Source organism: Carassius carassius, chromosome 33 (assembly GCF_963082965.1).
Source record: "Carassius carassius chromosome 33, fCarCar2.1, whole genome shotgun sequence".
Classification (NCBI taxonomy): Eukaryota; Metazoa; Chordata; class Actinopteri; order Cypriniformes; family Cyprinidae; genus Carassius; species Carassius carassius.
The window spans coordinates 8,616,459-8,632,625 of NC_081787.1; the positions used below are offsets into that span (position 1 = coordinate 8,616,459).

The 16,167-nt window shown below is 38.5% G+C and overlaps 1 protein-coding gene and 2 long non-coding RNA genes across 3 annotated transcripts in view; all 3 read right to left on the minus strand.

The window, feature by feature from the left end:
- LOC132114224 (uncharacterized) overlaps nt 1-16,167 on the minus strand; it is a 534,277-nt gene that overhangs the window by 281,317 nt on the left and 236,793 nt on the right. The gene's annotated exons all lie outside the window — the stretch shown is intronic.
- LOC132113685 (sushi repeat-containing protein SRPX2-like) lies at nt 13-2,935 on the minus strand. The gene is made up of 8 exons (XM_059521593.1): nt 2,802-2,935; nt 2,489-2,662; nt 2,258-2,381; nt 2,047-2,168; nt 1,520-1,699; nt 1,291-1,424; nt 1,063-1,184; nt 13-604 (listed from the first exon to the last, which is right to left on the minus strand). The coding sequence occupies exons 1-8, from the start codon at nt 2,839-2,841 to the stop codon at nt 427-429; spliced, it is 1,074 nt and encodes a 357-aa protein (XP_059377576.1). The 5' UTR covers nt 2,842-2,935; the 3' UTR covers nt 13-426.
- On the minus strand, nt 6,392-7,296 carry LOC132114323 (uncharacterized). Its single transcript, XR_009425284.1, has 3 exons — nt 7,251-7,296; nt 6,576-6,639; nt 6,392-6,474 (listed from the first exon to the last, which is right to left on the minus strand). It is a non-coding gene; the product is annotated as an uncharacterized LOC132114323 (long non-coding RNA).

A 16,167-nucleotide genomic window follows, 5' to 3' on the forward strand; every position in this document is an offset into this window, starting at 1 on the left:
ATAACGCTTTGGTTTTAAATGTGCACTTAATGTAAAACGAAAATGTAGATTTTTAACACAATGTATTTTAATGTTAAAATGCTGATTGACCTCATTGTGAACACCTTCTTTTTATGAGCTACACGAAAGTACCAGCATTTAATAAATCTTTTTTTTTTTTAAGAATCCACATTGTGTGCTGTACACTCAGTTATAGATAGTTAAAATATTTTTTTTTAGGAATATGTATATAACCCCATCTGGCAGTTTTCCACTTCCGCAGATTAAAAGCTGTTCCAGACTAAATCACATTTCCAACTTAGTAATTCCTGCAATATGTCATTTTAAATGATTGTTTGTCTTGGAAACAGGCTCTTTAGGTGCCTGTCACTATAAAAAAAAAAACTCCCACCCAAAACATCAGATCTGGAGTTAATCAGACCGTGGTCAGTCACAGAAGTCCCTGTTCATCGCCAGTCTCTCTAGCTCCTCTGTGAGGAGATACTCCTCTAAGTATGAGTAGAGCTCATCAGAGGTGGTGGGGTTAACAAAGCGCTCCCGATCCACACCATACTCATCCAGCAGCACCATGGTGAAATACGATGTAGATATGTGCAGTGCCTGTCTGTTACATACAAACAAAAAACACATGCAAACAATAATTTACCACTTATAGACTGGAAACACAAATGCATAATGGAGAGAATCAGCAAAACATTTTACTACAGTATAGAGTCCCTGTTGTTGACAAACCTTATTAAAGTGTTTTGTCCAAGAATTTCATGTGGCTTTTATCAAAAAAAAAAAAAAAAAAACTGATCTTGAATAGAAAATAGACTAATCAATATGTCTCTCCTGGAACTTAAAGTCAGCATTAAATCCCCTTTTCATCCCATGATATTTGATATGAGAAAGCTTAGAATTGATTTGATCAATTGGGAACATTAAAAAAGTAGATATGGTTAACTTCATGTTGACTAAGAATTGTAATATTGCAGTAACTTCCATTTTAGTCCTTAAACACAACAGTTAAATATACAGTATTGATCATGTAAACACTACTGTAGATACTCAGTAAGTTACCTAAGTCCCTCTATGACTTCAGGCTCTAGTTGCTGTCTTTTGATGCGGCCTATTGCATGAGGTGGAGTTCCTAAAATCTCGATCACTGTCACATGTCGCAGATCCAGACCACACTCAGCTTTCTGTGTCAGAACATTCCAACAGTCATATAGTTATGCTTCATAATGGGATTTTAACTCTCCCTTCTTAAGATTATTTGTGCTTTAATCAAGGAAGTATCTATATTACCTGTAGCATTATATTCTGAAGCCTGTGCTTCTGGTTAGTGATATCTGGAGTAGACACAACAAGAAGCCTTCTCTTTTCATAAAACTGGTCAAGCAGAGCACCAGCAGACCTGACGTCTGTTTTTATGTCCATGACTAAAAGATAAAGCAAATGTTTCAGACAACAATTGGAGAAAAATATTGTAATTTATGTGTTTCAATCAAAAATACACATAACCTCAAGTACTCACATATACACTGAGCTGCTTCATCGGACCAGTTGCGGTTTAGCTGACAAACACGAGTTGCAAAACCTGTCCTTTCGAAGCCAGGATCACAATGGTATTCACATACAGCCCCATAATTATTACCATCAGATGAGCACATCAGATAGCCATGCATAGGCGGCTTTAGCTTTGGACATCGCCTCACTGAGAGGAAAAAACATTTCAGTTTAAGACCTATATACCATTGTATAGTACAACGAAAGTGCAGCTGACTGGAAATAGAGAAGGGCGTTAAAACATTAAGTCATATTTTAATAATATCAGTTATAGTTAAAGGGATAGTTCACCCGAAAATGAAAATTCTGTAATCATTTACGCATGGCTTTATTTTTCTGTGGCATGCAAAAGATTATATTTGAAAAATGTCTGTGCTTTTAGCCAATGTGATGAAAGTCAGCGGGCTCCAATATTTGTGTTCCACACAAGTCATAAGAGTCTGAAAGAACATAAAAGTGAGTAAATTATTAAGCAAAATTTTATACTAGCTTTACCTTCAACATGCACAGTAAATTTGCATGTGGCTGTGTTGTGAGCCTGGTCAGAGACTGTATATCGAATTAAATGTATTCCTTCAGGAAAGTCGGATCCAGACTCCGGGCCATTTCGCAAGACCCTGATAAAGGATGACAAAAATGCAGTTTGCAAGTTGCCTCTTTGACACAGAGGAAGTTGGATGGTTTTCATAAAATCTGATGCACATACTGTAGTATTTTGTCAGCGGTATCTTTAGCAACAGGACACTCCCATGAAACCATGGCAGTTACTTTTCCTGGTTCTGCCACCTTCACTCTGGACAAAGGACATTTCAGTTTGGGGGGGTCATGATCTGAAACAATGTAATTTTTCGTCATTGTTACAACATCTTCTTTGGCCTAAATGATGATATAACAGCATCTACAAACTATCAATGAATGACTACATTTCCAAATGTACCTGCACACGTCGGTTCTGTTCCGCTCCATGTTCCCTCTTCTTGGCACATCCGGTAGCGATCTCCCTCAATCTGGTAGCCTTCATAGCAGTTGTAGTCACACCTGGAGACCACAAAACCACGGGTGCAACTGTACATACCGTGGTCAATCAGAGGCAGCACATGGCAACGTATCCCTGAGATTCAGACATAATATAAACACATGGTTCAAGTAAGTATAGATTGTCAAGTTCTCTGCAGCAGCTGCCTAATAGTTAATAGCTAATAGCTAGTTTCTCTGACACAATTATTATGACACCTTTTAATTATACTTACTTCGACAGACAGCGGATCCAGACCAGCGGCGGTTAGGCATGCACTGCACAGATGATCGGCCCAGCCGTTTATATCCTCGATCACAGGAAAGCAAGCAGCATGTTCCAAGTGAGCCCCGGTGGTGCCCGCCTCGAGGAGAAGAACAGGACACTTCCCCATTGGACAGCTTAAGTACATGGCACCACTGCGGATCTGATGCCAACAAAATTGGGGGTGGGGGGGGGGATTAAGTAACTGTAGCATTTCAAAATTAGTCATATTGTAAAATTTGTTTGTGTTTTTTTTTTACGTTTGTAGTCCAACTGAGGGGTATAATAAATCTCGTCCTCATGCCCAACTTCATTGGTGAAGTAAACAGTAAACCTGAAGCTTTCATCTCAAAAAAGTCTTCAAAAAGTCATCTTCCAAAAGACTGAGTCAAAATATTGGCCGGCACATCAAAGCAACAAATCAGCTGCATCATTAGTATCCTGTGGCCTCGGCAATAGAGAAAAAGATCCCCAACCAGCACAACCACAATCATTTTTTCCTCTCACACGGTTTTCCGGTTACACGTACACAAACCTCTTTAAGAAGAACTCTGGAAGAACTCTTTAGTTTATAATAGAGATCGACCGATATCGGTTTTTCTATAGCCGATGCCGATGTTTAGAGGTCAGGGTCAGCCGATGGTCGATATGTGCTGCCGATTCTTAGGGCCGATATCTTGAAATTTTCCCCTTCATTTGCATGGTAAAATATCACACTAATAATAAGTGGATGCACATTTCTAAACTTATCATCATTTATTGAGCACTGACTTGAACCATCTCTCGAATCTTAATTTTGTGCAAAAAAAGTGCGACTTATAGTCCGGAAAATACGGTAGTCATTATCATGATAATCCATGTCCAAGAGTCAATTTCCTCGGAAGGGATTTATATTTAACATTTAGATTTAACATTTAGATTTAACATTTAGATTTAGATTTAACATTTAGATTTAGCACTTTTTTCATAGTTTGGCTGGTCCTGCGACTTATTTATCAAAATTAATTTGACATGAACCAAGAGAAAACATGACCGTCTACAGCCACGAGAGGGCTTTCTTTGCTGCTCAATGCTCCTGTAGTTTTTATATTTTTAACTCCACTAATGTGATTTTTTTTATAGAATTAGAAAACCCCAAATCATTATCTCTATATTTTTTTAAATTATTTTGTGATTTTTTTTTTTTCTTGTATAGGATCTCATATGATGAACACGTTACATTTTTATTTACCGTTTTATGGCGTTATCATTGTTATTGTTAAATACAACTGTCTTACCCTGATCTTTTATGTTATAAGTTTGGCAATAATAATAAAAAGAGGTACAGGTGCACTACCACTTCACAGCATCACTAACTCCACAGTCCAGTACAGTTTCTCTCAGTGACTCTGCAATGTCTGCACACGTCGAACAGCTGCTCGAAGATCTCACCTTAGGAGAAGACTGATGATTTTATACTCTAAAAATGTAAGTATTACTACTCAAACATGAAGATTACCCCATAATGAACTGCATCCTTTGCCCACCCCAACACTTACAGGAAATAATAATGATAAATGCCAACCAATAATTATATACATTTTTTTCCTTAAAATTACATTTTAGTAAAAGAAGCAAAATGTATTTTCTGTCGTGACATAGCTATACATGAATATACACTAATGCGGTTGATGTGAATGCATCAGTTTTCAGTCAAGCAATTAATACACGAATAGATAGCATATTTATATTTTATTTACTGACAACAAGAAACATGTTTAAATGATTAAAAGAATGTATAAATGTTAGCATCACAATAAATGCATACATGTACAAGTCAACAACACATGAAACAAAGCTTCATTCAAACTTACTGTTCTAACAATCATGTATTTACAGATGGTGAACCCCACCTCTTACTATCATCTCAACACAGCTGTTCTGATTCTGCTGCTGCACTGTGCTTCACAGTCTCACTCTTCTCAACGGGGATGTCTTTGAGCAACAGGATGAGGAAGACCATGATGTCGGCTCTCTGAACCATACAACCTTGAAACGAGAGCAGAAGAACACTGTGTCTGCTCCAAACAATCGTGTGCCTGCTCTCCATGAGCACCACTACCTTTAAAACATTTACACATAGTTTACAAGTACATGCATTAATTTATTATTTTTGTAGTGGGCAAAACCACTGAACTGGTTCAAAACCACCAGTATGTCTGTGAGCACGGCTCTTTTCTCCAGGTGGATCAGAGGATTGTAGGCCCCTGTAATAAGAGCACTGTCAATGACTTCAGATAAAAGCTCCATCACATTTTTTGATGATGCTTTTTGAAGCTTCTGAAAGTCAGCCTTCATTGTATAAACAGAAACCAGCAGAACAAACTTTACCAAAATCAAATCCTCTGTGTCTTTTGGTCTTTCTCTATATGCTCTCGCTGCTCTGGGGCCACCGATGAGGAAGAGACCACCAGAGGCGTCGTGCCCATTCAAAGTGAGGGGGCAGTGCCCCCTCAGATTTCTGAGCCAAGTGGATTTTAAATGCAGCTTCCAAACGAAAAAAAAAATTGCAGAATAATATTTTTTATATATTTGATACAATCACAGCGGTGAGAATAGATCGTTCAGTGCACAGCATCAGCTGCTAAATTCAAATCTGCGTTCGCTGGCTGGCGCTGAGCCAGAGACAGACGCGTTCGTACAACGCTTCATGATAACCAATCAGAAACTATTCTGTTGCGCTTATGGATGCAATGGCCAATCAGAGACGTCCAGAAGAGTCATCACTGAAACGCACTGTTTTGTTAACTTGCTCGCTGACTGAATTATTTAGCGAATTCTCTCATCAGAAACAACAAAAAGTGCAGATGTGCGTACGAATGTAAGTAAGATATTCGTTTCATAATGTAAAGTGCTTCAGTGATTTTAATGGGAGTTTTTGAGAGTGCCTGAACTCTGGCTAGACTGAATGAAAATGTTTTTTGATAATGTAAATGTTCTTTACTCTCTGTAAAATGAAAGTGTTAAAATAAGTATCTTACAATATTGTTATTAAAATTTACATTAAATGCAAATTCAGTCGTATTAAAAATATTTTATGGCATGATATGGCACTTAAGTAAAAAGTCAGGTTTTTATGTGTAGTTAATAGATTACACTACATTTCCATATATTGATCAAATAACAATCTATAAAGGTGCAAAACGCGTTTACCTACACATATTTGAGAAACGAGATATTTCCTGATATATTAAGCATGTTTGGAATTGTTTTGAATAAAAAGGAAAAAAAAATATAAAAAAATAAGCCTATATCAGTTATACAGTGCTTTCGTAGAATGACTTATACTCCCGAACCCCCCCCCCCACCCCCCACCCCAAATGTGCCCCCTCAAAAATCATGAATGCATGACGCCCCTGGAGACCACAGCAGCATCTGGTCCTGGTGAGAGCTGGAGTGATGGAGCATCTCATCCATATCTCTGGACCATTTCCGGATGCTGCAGTGGACTTCTCCATCCTCAGTGCACACACCAGTATGCAGACATTTTCATAACCTACACAAATACACACACACACAATACAAAAAGTCATTCCTTTATTCTTTTGTTTCAGGTATTTCCTTTTTTCCCCTTTCCTTGCAGGTCCTGCTCCACCACAAAAGATCTGTAGCAAATGCACAGAAATCAACAATAAGAAAAGTGCTGTTATAACTCTTTGAAATTACACTAATTAAAATGTTTCATTTATTTTTGTAGTGTACTTACACAAATCCTTTGATGGCAGCATTCCTTCATCAGTCACTCTACAGCAGATAAACATAATCTGTTCCTGTAACATCCAGATAAGAGTCAGTCTCCTCTGTGATTTATCTGTGATATACTGCATCTGCATGTTGAGTTAGTAAATGATGTAACTCGCTTTTTATCCAAAACAAATGTTCCTAAAATTATCAATATTGCAAATGGACAAATAAAATAGATAACATGTGTTTAGTTACTGTATGTAGATTTGTTTGATTACATGACTTACACTCATCTAAAGCAGTGTTGACAACAATGAGTGAACTCAGATGCCTGTTTCATGTCTGTTAAATGTGCTCACCTGCAATACTTATCAAAGACTATCCTGTCAGATGACAGACATTTAGTAATAGTCTTCAAGATGTATATATGGTTTATGTAAATCCACTTTTGAGTCGTGTACTTAATGGAGCTCCCCTGTTAGTTATTCATTATAAAACGTGTTTTTACAGCACAATCACAAATATGCTATATATTATGTAAATAACAAACAGGGTTTAGATTAAGCCAGGATCAGGCCATGGCTCAATTAGTCTTGGTATTAGGTATTGATTAACTCCAAAATCAATACCACTGTATGAAAATAACTTGTACTCTTAAATTTAAATAATTATTTCGTGAACAAAAATATATTCTCACCATTGTAACTCACAGCAAGCCGTCATATTCGTCTTCTTTCCAGTTTAACGGCGGTTGGCATCCAGCTTATTGGCGCAATACCGCCCTTCAATACACATCACTCACACTGTTCCCTGACATTAATATCTACATACACTAGTGTACTCTTCAAATACAGTTTCTCCAAACGTGTTTATTATTTTAGGTAGTCATTATCAAGATAATCCATGTCCAAGAGTCAATTTCCTCGGATGAGATGATTTTTATTCATTCCTTATTTAACACGATGCTATAAACACACACTGACCTCATTGAGCTTTTATTTTGGCACTTCCGGCATTTTGAATTTGCATATTAGCTAAATATTTAGTTTCAACCGAAACATTTAGATTCAACATTTAGATTTGGATTTAGATTTAACATTTAGATTCAACATTTAGATTTAGATTTAACATTTAGATTAAATATTTAGATTTAAGTTTAACATTTATATTTAACATTTAGATTTAGATTTAACATTTAGATTTAGATTCAACATTTAGATTTAGATTTATATTTAACATTTAGATTTAACATTTAGATTTAAATTTATATTTAACATTTAGATTTAGATTTAACATTTAGATTTAACATTTAGATTTTAGATTTAGATTTAACATTTAGATTTAACATTTAGATTTAGCATTTAGATTTAACATTTAACATTTAGGTGTAACATTTAATATTTATATTTAACTATTTAAAATATCTCTTAAGTTGACAAATATTGTTGTAAATGTGCTAAAAAGTGACCGTCAAAAATTCATACCAGTTTTTTAAACATTGTTTGAAGCTAAATGTGACAAAATGTTGCTGTTATTTTCAGCATGAGCAGCTTTACAAACGGCACCCGATACTTTTGCCCATAATAATAATACCGCTGCAGACGCATTTTGCAGCATTAAGGTTGTTATGTCTTCATGACAAGAAGCACAAGCAAGTTGAATTCTCTCAGGATACGTTTTAATAACTTCTGCACAAGCAGGATAACATGCGAGCACACGTTCAGCACTTACTCTCACTCTTCTCTCTTTATACTTCACATGCATATTTTACCTAAGGAGCTTGAGTGCCATCTAGTGGAGTATTAATGTAAGGACATCACATTTTCCCCTCTTAGTTAAATGAATTATTTCTGTAGCCAACAATTGACATGAAATAGAAATAAAGAACATCAAATCCTTAATATATCACCAATTTCACATGTATAAGAATACACTAGGCAACACATTACATGAATACAAAGGAGCATTTAAAACAATATGAACAAACTACTCAACTGCTATTCAGTACTTATGCGTGTGCAATGTGTGCAAAAGTCCATGTCAGTTTCTGTGACTAATAAACATAGTCCTTTAGCCAACCTGGCTCACGTCTTTGACGTGTTTCACGTGAACAAGCATCAGAAGACTCTGAATTTCCAGACAGTGGAACTTGAGAGGGAATCAGGTTTTCTGCATTTGTGGTCAGTCTATTATCCCTTGCAGTAGTCGGCACAGATGCGAGACACGATGCATGCCACTTCTTTCCATCGTCTAAGAGGTAAGTGTAAGGGCCAACTTTTTCTCTAACCTCAACTGGAGGAGTGAATTTTGGGTGTCCTTTTGGCACATGTACTGACTTTTTTATGCGCACTTTATCCCCTTTTCGGAAAGAAGAATGACGCACTCGATGCTTGTTATCAAAGCGAGATTTCATGACATCCTGACGTGCTGAAACACGCTTCTTCAGTTGTTCATGACCAGAAGGTGAGGGTTTCAGGACATTGAGGCGGGTACGCATTTTCCTCCCATGAAGCAATTCGAAGGGGGAAACACCTGTCACAGCATGAGGTGTGGCACGATAGATCTGCAGGAAGTCAGTCACTGTTGCTTTCCATGGTGCGGATTGTAGGATTGCTGATTGAATTGTACTTTTCAACACTCTGTGGAAGCGTTCAATAGCTCCGTTTGCAGCCGGATGATACACTGATGTGCGAATGTGCTTAATGTCTCTGTCTTTCAGGAATGCAGTGAACTCAGGTGAAGTAAACTGAGGCCCATTATCACTCACCAGAGTGGTCGGGTTGCCATGTCTACTGAAGACGGAGGTAAGAAAAGCAGTCACCTGTTTTGTTGCAATAGATGCAGTAAAGGCTACCTCGGGCCATTTACTATAGTAGTCAGTGAGTGTCAGAGCGTATCGACAGTCCCAGACAGCAGTCTCAAAAGGACCCACAATGTCTATTGCTAATTTTTCCCAAGGTGCAGATGGTAAAGGAACAGGCTGGAGGGGCACAGCAGAGGTTTTTGCAGTTTTGTCCAGAGAAAGACATAACTGACAGGCAGTAATCTTTTCTTTCACACGTGTGTCCATTCTGGGCCACCAATACATTTCACGCAGGCGTTGCTTTGTTCTGACAATCCCCTGATGGCCCTCATGTGCAATGCGGATCAGTGACTCACGCAGTTCTCCAGGTACCACCAGTCGAGACCCTCTAAAAACAAAATCAGCCTGCACACTGAACTCATGTCTCAGTTTGTAATATGGGCGTAGAACAGGATCCAAAGCAGCAGGAGATGGAGGCCAGCCACGGACCATTTGTGTGCGAAGTGCAGAGAGTTCAGGACAACTAGCAGAGGCAGCAGCAAATTCATCCTGAGATATGGCAGTCGGACCAGTGGACAGTAATGCAACAAATTCGGGCTCTGTATCTGACTCAGCATCTGAAGTCAGAGGCAGGGGCAAGCGGGACAAACAGTCTGCAGTGTAATTTTGAGATCCAGCACGATACTCAACAGTGTAATTAAAACAGAGCAACCGAGCAGCCCACCGAGCTATGCGCATGCCAGCTCTATCAGTCCCTTTTGTGGTCAGCAGCGTCGTCAAGGCTTGATGGTCAGTCCGCAGAGTAAATCTGCGACCCCACAAGTATGTCCTCCACTTCTCCACTGCCCAAACACACGCCAGAGCCTCCTTTTCGACAGTGGAGTATTTTTGTTCAGTTGGGGTGAGTGTTCTGGATGCGAAAGCGACAGTACGTTCTTGACCATCAGTGCTTATTTGTGCGAAGACAGCACCTAGTCCGTAAGCAGATGCGTCAGTAGAAATGACCACTGGCAGCCCCGGGTCAAATAGTGCAAGAGCAGGACTGTGTACAAGTAGCTTTTTGACTTCAGCTAAGCTCTGTTGAGCATCATCGGACCAGTGAAATCCACTCTCATCTCTCAGGCACGCACGCAGAGGCATCACTACGGAAGCGAAATTAGGAATAAATTTGTTGTACCATGAGAGGAGACCCAGCAAAGAACGCAACTGAACAGCATCCGATGGCGCAGGTGCATCGATTATTGCAGAGAGATGTTCTTGATCCAGCTGAATACCCTGTGATGTCACCATGTGTCCTAAAAACTTCAAGCTCTGCTTTCTGAATTGACATTTAGGCTCATTCAACACCAACCCAGCCTCTTTGAGACGTTGCAGCACATTCTCTAGTGCTTGATCATGCTCCTGTTGCGAGCGTCCCCACACGATAATGTCATCTAGATAGTTTGCAACATTCTGGAGTCCTTTTAGAATGACAACCATCATCTTTTGGAATGCAGATGGAGCAGATGCCAAACCATAAGGTACCCTGCGGAACCTGAAGAGGCCCTCGTGTGTAATGAATGCAGTTAGGTCCCGGCTGTCGTCATGAAGAGGTACCTGATGATATGCACTTTCCAAGTCTATAGTTGAGAATACAGTTGCACCTTGCAGTAATGTCATCATCTCCTCCATGTGTGGCAATGGGTAGCTGTCTACTATAACTGCCTTGTTGGGCCCTCGCAGATCCACACACATGCGGATCCCCCCTGTTTTCTTTTGGACCACAACAATTGGTGAAACCCATGGAGAGGAGTCAATTCTTTCAATTACACTAGCATGCAAGAGTCGTTCTAGTTCGGCGGAAACAGCATCTCTGACAGAAAAAGGTAAGCGACGCAATTTGTGTCTGACAGGAGGTACAGAGTCAGAAATGTTAACCTTGTGTGTAAAATTTTTTTACACAGCCCAATGCAGTCCGCTGTGATGGAGGAGTGGAGAGGGCACAAACTGAAGCGGATTGTGGTGGCGGCAGCACAGTGTTTCCATCGAATCGAAGCTGGAGTCCCTTAATTAGGTCCATGCCTAACAAAGCTGTGCCATTGTCAACAATGAAGAAATGTGCAGGACAGGTAAGGCCATATTTAGACACAGTTGCAGGTAAACATCCAAGCACTGAAATTGGCTCTTGCAAGTAAGTGACTAAACGGGCAGATGGAGCTTGTAACGGCACAGTGCGAAAGTGCTGCTCATACAATTGTTTTGGCAGAATGGACACTGATGAACCAGAGTCGACTGTGAGTTGAAGAGACACAGGTGTAACAGCAGACGTAGCATTTATAGTCACATCACACATCAGACGATCAGATGTTCCAGGTAGATAGAGAATGCAAACCTCTGGTAATTCAACTGAATGCACTGAGCGAGTAGGAGCAGAACGGCAGACTCGTGCAAAATGTCCAGTCTTATTACAATTTTTACATTTAGCAGATGCAGCAGGGCAGTTCTGTGCGTTTGCAAGATGTGCAGTGGAGCCACAGTGGAAGCATGTCCGAGCTGAAGAAGCAGAGTGAGGTTTTGATGAGGTATGTGTTTTGAATTTGGCCTTAGGATGCTGTCGTCCAGTCGCAGGAGTGGCATGTACGGCTTGTACTGGAGCAGAACTGCTTGTAACCATAGATTTTGCCTGTGCATCAGCGGCCTCTAGCTGCGTGGAAATTGTAATTGCAGTCTCTAGTGTCAATTTAGATTCCATTAATAATCTTTCACGAATGCGAGGGTTAGCAATATGTTCTACTAGCTGGTCACGCAGCATATCATCAAGATTCTCATTAAATTCACAAGTAGTTGCCAAATCTCTCAATGCAGCAATATATTGCAGTACCGTTTCATCTGTCCTCTGCACTCGTTTCCTGAAGGCATGTCTTTCCACGACCACATTTCGTCTTGGAATGAAATGCTCCTCCAAAGCTTTAACAGCAGCTGCAAGATTGTCACCGGTATCGGGCAATGTATAAAATAGTCTCTGACCTTCAGTTCCGAGGCAGTGAAGAAGTAAAGCCCGTTTTCTGGCTTCTGGCCAGGAATCTCCAGTAGCATTGATGACGAGCATGTAATTCTCAAACATTCTCAGCCATGTTACAAGCGGTATAGCGGGCTCACCGGGACAAGGCAAAAATGGACTGGGAAACGGAGCACTTACTGATGACATCCTCAGGAAATCTTGAGAAAAAAAATCGTCCTCGTCGCCAAATTTGTTATGTCTTCATGACAAGAAGCACAAACAAGTTGAATTCTCTCAGGATACGTTTTAATAACTTCTGCACAAGCAGGATAACATGCGAGCACACGTTCAGCACTTACTCTCACTCTTCTCTCTTTATACTTCACATGCATATTTTACCTAAGGAGCTTGAGTGCCATCTAGTGGAGTATTAATGTAAGGACATCACAAAGGTTATTAATTGATCATTAATTTAAACGACGATCGATCATGAAAATTATCGAATATTGACATCCCTAAATACAAATGAGTTGGATGGAAAACTGGTTATTGTCTGCATCAAACCATGCTTCCGAACAAATGTCATTAACTGTTCTGGGCAGCTCCAGGACAGCTGTCTCTCCGAGCATGGTGCTGTCTGTGAGCGGCGGAGTAACGTAGCCCTCAATCATGCTGCAGTGTTTGTAAGAGCTGCCAACTTCTCCACCCCATTTACAGAGTGAAATTCTCTGACTACCTTTATCTCCCAGGACTGTTGTTGAATCTTCCAAAAGTTTTGGCTTGCGGTGCTTCACATGCGGCAGCAGCACTTTCCACCGCACCAATATCACGAGGTTGTCCGCCGACGTGCCTCACTTTAAATCGGCGCTACTAAACACGGATATCGGCCGATGCCGATATATTAAAAAATAACAAATATCGGGCCGATATATTGGCCGAAAATAAGGATACCTTTAGGAAAAATATACTGAGAAGATTGTTAAAGGGAGCTTTAAAAACACAATCAAGTTCAGTACTGTACAGTATGTATTAACGCCAGCTGAAATCTAGTACAGAATTGTTTTAACCAATGCCAAAATCACATTTGCCAAAGGGTGCTGCTCTCAGCACATGGAAAACTGAAGATCCAGCCAAGTCAGGGTTTCCAAGTCTATGTTTACTGGATTAAGATCTTTGAAAATAATTTTATAGAGACAAGTATTTCTCGCTATTTAAGTAAAAAAATAAATTAAGACATGTCTGAGCAAAAGAAAATTGCAATCTAAGCTAATGGTATGCAAATATGTTGCCAGGCCTAGAGGGAACTCATTTTAAATATCCATCCAATTTACAAACCGTTTGTCTTATGTTGGGTTGGGGGATGCTGGAGCTTAATCCAGAGTTGGTTTTTAGGCAAGGAATCATCATCAACAGATGGCCAGATTTTAAATACATTAATTTAAATATATAAATGTTGAATTCCTACTCCTAGAGACTGACTGCAGCTGTCTACAGTCTAGAGTTGTAACATACCAAGACTGTGAGTCAACATTTGTCAATACCCACACTGCTTTACATTAACTGTAAAACATTATGTAGCTGTCCTGTTTGTGTGTGGAATGTAGTTCTCATTTTCACAAACTATTTGGAACTGTGCAGAAAGCCAAACCTCACTGCTCTTTTAATTATATAAATATGCAAGCCATTAGTTTTGAATAATCAACTTGCATAGCATATACATGGCAATATATTTATTTGCCTGCTTGTTTGGCTTCCTCAGCGGGACAATCGACCCAGAGATGACAGGGGTAAAGTTCTTCATTTTGTAGTTCAAATTAGGGCTCATGTTACAGATGGTGAACTCACACTCAGTTATTTACTGGGTCACTAGGTTATAATTACAACTGTTGTTTAGACATTATGAAAATGATACATCAAATACTTAACAAGAATGAAACAAGTATCTTTAAGTCTATGCATAGTCCATAACTTCAGTGCACATGTAAACAAATTCACAGCTGAACGGTCAATAAAGTTTAAATTCTGTACTCTACAAAAATAACCTTGCGCTGTTCAATCCAGTGAAGATTATAGTTTCACAAAGCATGAGAATATAAAGATCTCTTACCCTCAGTCAAATCACCCAGAGTCTGATAAATGATGCACAACTCAACAAAAATAATAATAAATTTGTTCATTGCATTGGACGTCAAGCGGAAATATGACCATAAATATTCTGCTATATCCGAAGTAATCGTTCGGATAACTAATTCCTGACAGAGTTTAGTCCCAGGCAGTGCATCCCACGCAGCCTTCAGACGACTAGCGTCTCAACAGTATCTCAGCACAAAATTTCTTCCACTATTGCACCAGTCGGACTTGAAAGCCTTCTGTGTAATAAGCACTTGGACTGATGGTGGCACTGCTGTTCCATAATCGTTTTTCTGGAAACTGGATAAACAAATAAGGTCTAATGATGATTAGTATTCCATAATAGCAAAAATATGGAATAATTAAAAAACAAATATATATATATATATATATATATATATATATATATATATATATATATATATATATATATATATATATATATATATATATATATATACATATACTCATTACTAATCACATTCACGCATTTGATAAATTCTGAATTAATTATGATTGTTTCTTGCGATAAATCCTGCCTCTGCATACGCGATCTGGATTCGCGAATCAGTCTGAATGAACAATATATATATATATATATATATATATATATATATATATATATATATATATATATATATATATAGAATTGCATATCTAGAATGCATTTCTGTATTTACATTTTCTAATACATTTGTGCAACGTTTGGTGCAAAATGAAAAAGAAAATGAAATTACATAATTTTCATTTGCCATCTCATACACCAGTTTTAATATGTAAAATGAAAACTAATTTTAACGCTTTATAAGTTGCAAAATCAAAATGAAAATGTATTACAGAAATGATTAGATATGTATAACATGTTCAAGCAAAAACTGTGGCAAAATTATCATTTTAAATGCTATTTTTCTTAAATGTATTAACACTCACAGTCAAGACACTTACGATTGCATTTTCATTCAGTGTCCCGCAATGAATGTAGCAAAATTCAATGCGCACATTGAAAATGCATTCCGAGTACAGCCCGAAACCATTTGTTTTGAGAATAATGGATGGCTGATGAAGTTATTGGCTGGCTAGCCGGCTCAGCCAAAACCTAAATGGCTGCTGCAGCCGCCAAACTTTTCATAGCTGCAAATGGCTGAAGCTGCCACTTCGTGTCTACAGATGTCTGTTATACTGATTAACTAGATCTCAATCTTCCCAAGCAATGCATGGCTTACACTATATTTCTATGCAATACAATGTAATAAAGAAAACACCAGATTTTACTTTCACAACGTATGCAAATATTAATTTTGTAGTCTGTATGCTACTAAACATTTTAAAATAGCCTACAATTGATGGTAAAAAATTACAGAGGGATTTATGGATATCTACTTTTGTTATCCTGTAAATCAGAATATACTGTGTCAATAGCCTTAAAAAAAATTATTTTCGCCATGTTTTTTGGAATAAAATGTTATATATCAGGCTAGGAATAATATATTTACAAATCCCTCTGGAAATGTCTTCATAATATAACTAGGTACTACTGAAGTGGAGATTTCGCACTTGGAGTATGAGAGAAAGGTCATTTTGAGAAAACGGGCTTCAAAGATTTATCATCATCAGACAATGAGATCGCGCATTCAGTCTTTTTACTTTCATGATTGGTTGCTGATAAAAAGGAAATGACCATATTCGGATCCAACAGGACTG

Coding starts and splice junctions, on each gene's coding strand:
- LOC132113685 (XM_059521593.1), bottom strand. CDS start 2,841: ATGCCTAACCGCCGCTGGTCTGGATCCGCTGTCTGTCGAA. Junction 1,425..1,519: donor TGAAGCAGCTCAGTGTATAT/GTGAGTACTTGA, acceptor TTTATCTTTTAG/TCATGGACATAAAAACAGAC. Junction 605..1,062: donor GAAGTCATAGAGGGACTTAG/GTAACTTACTGA, acceptor TGTATGTAACAG/ACAGGCACTGCACATATCTA.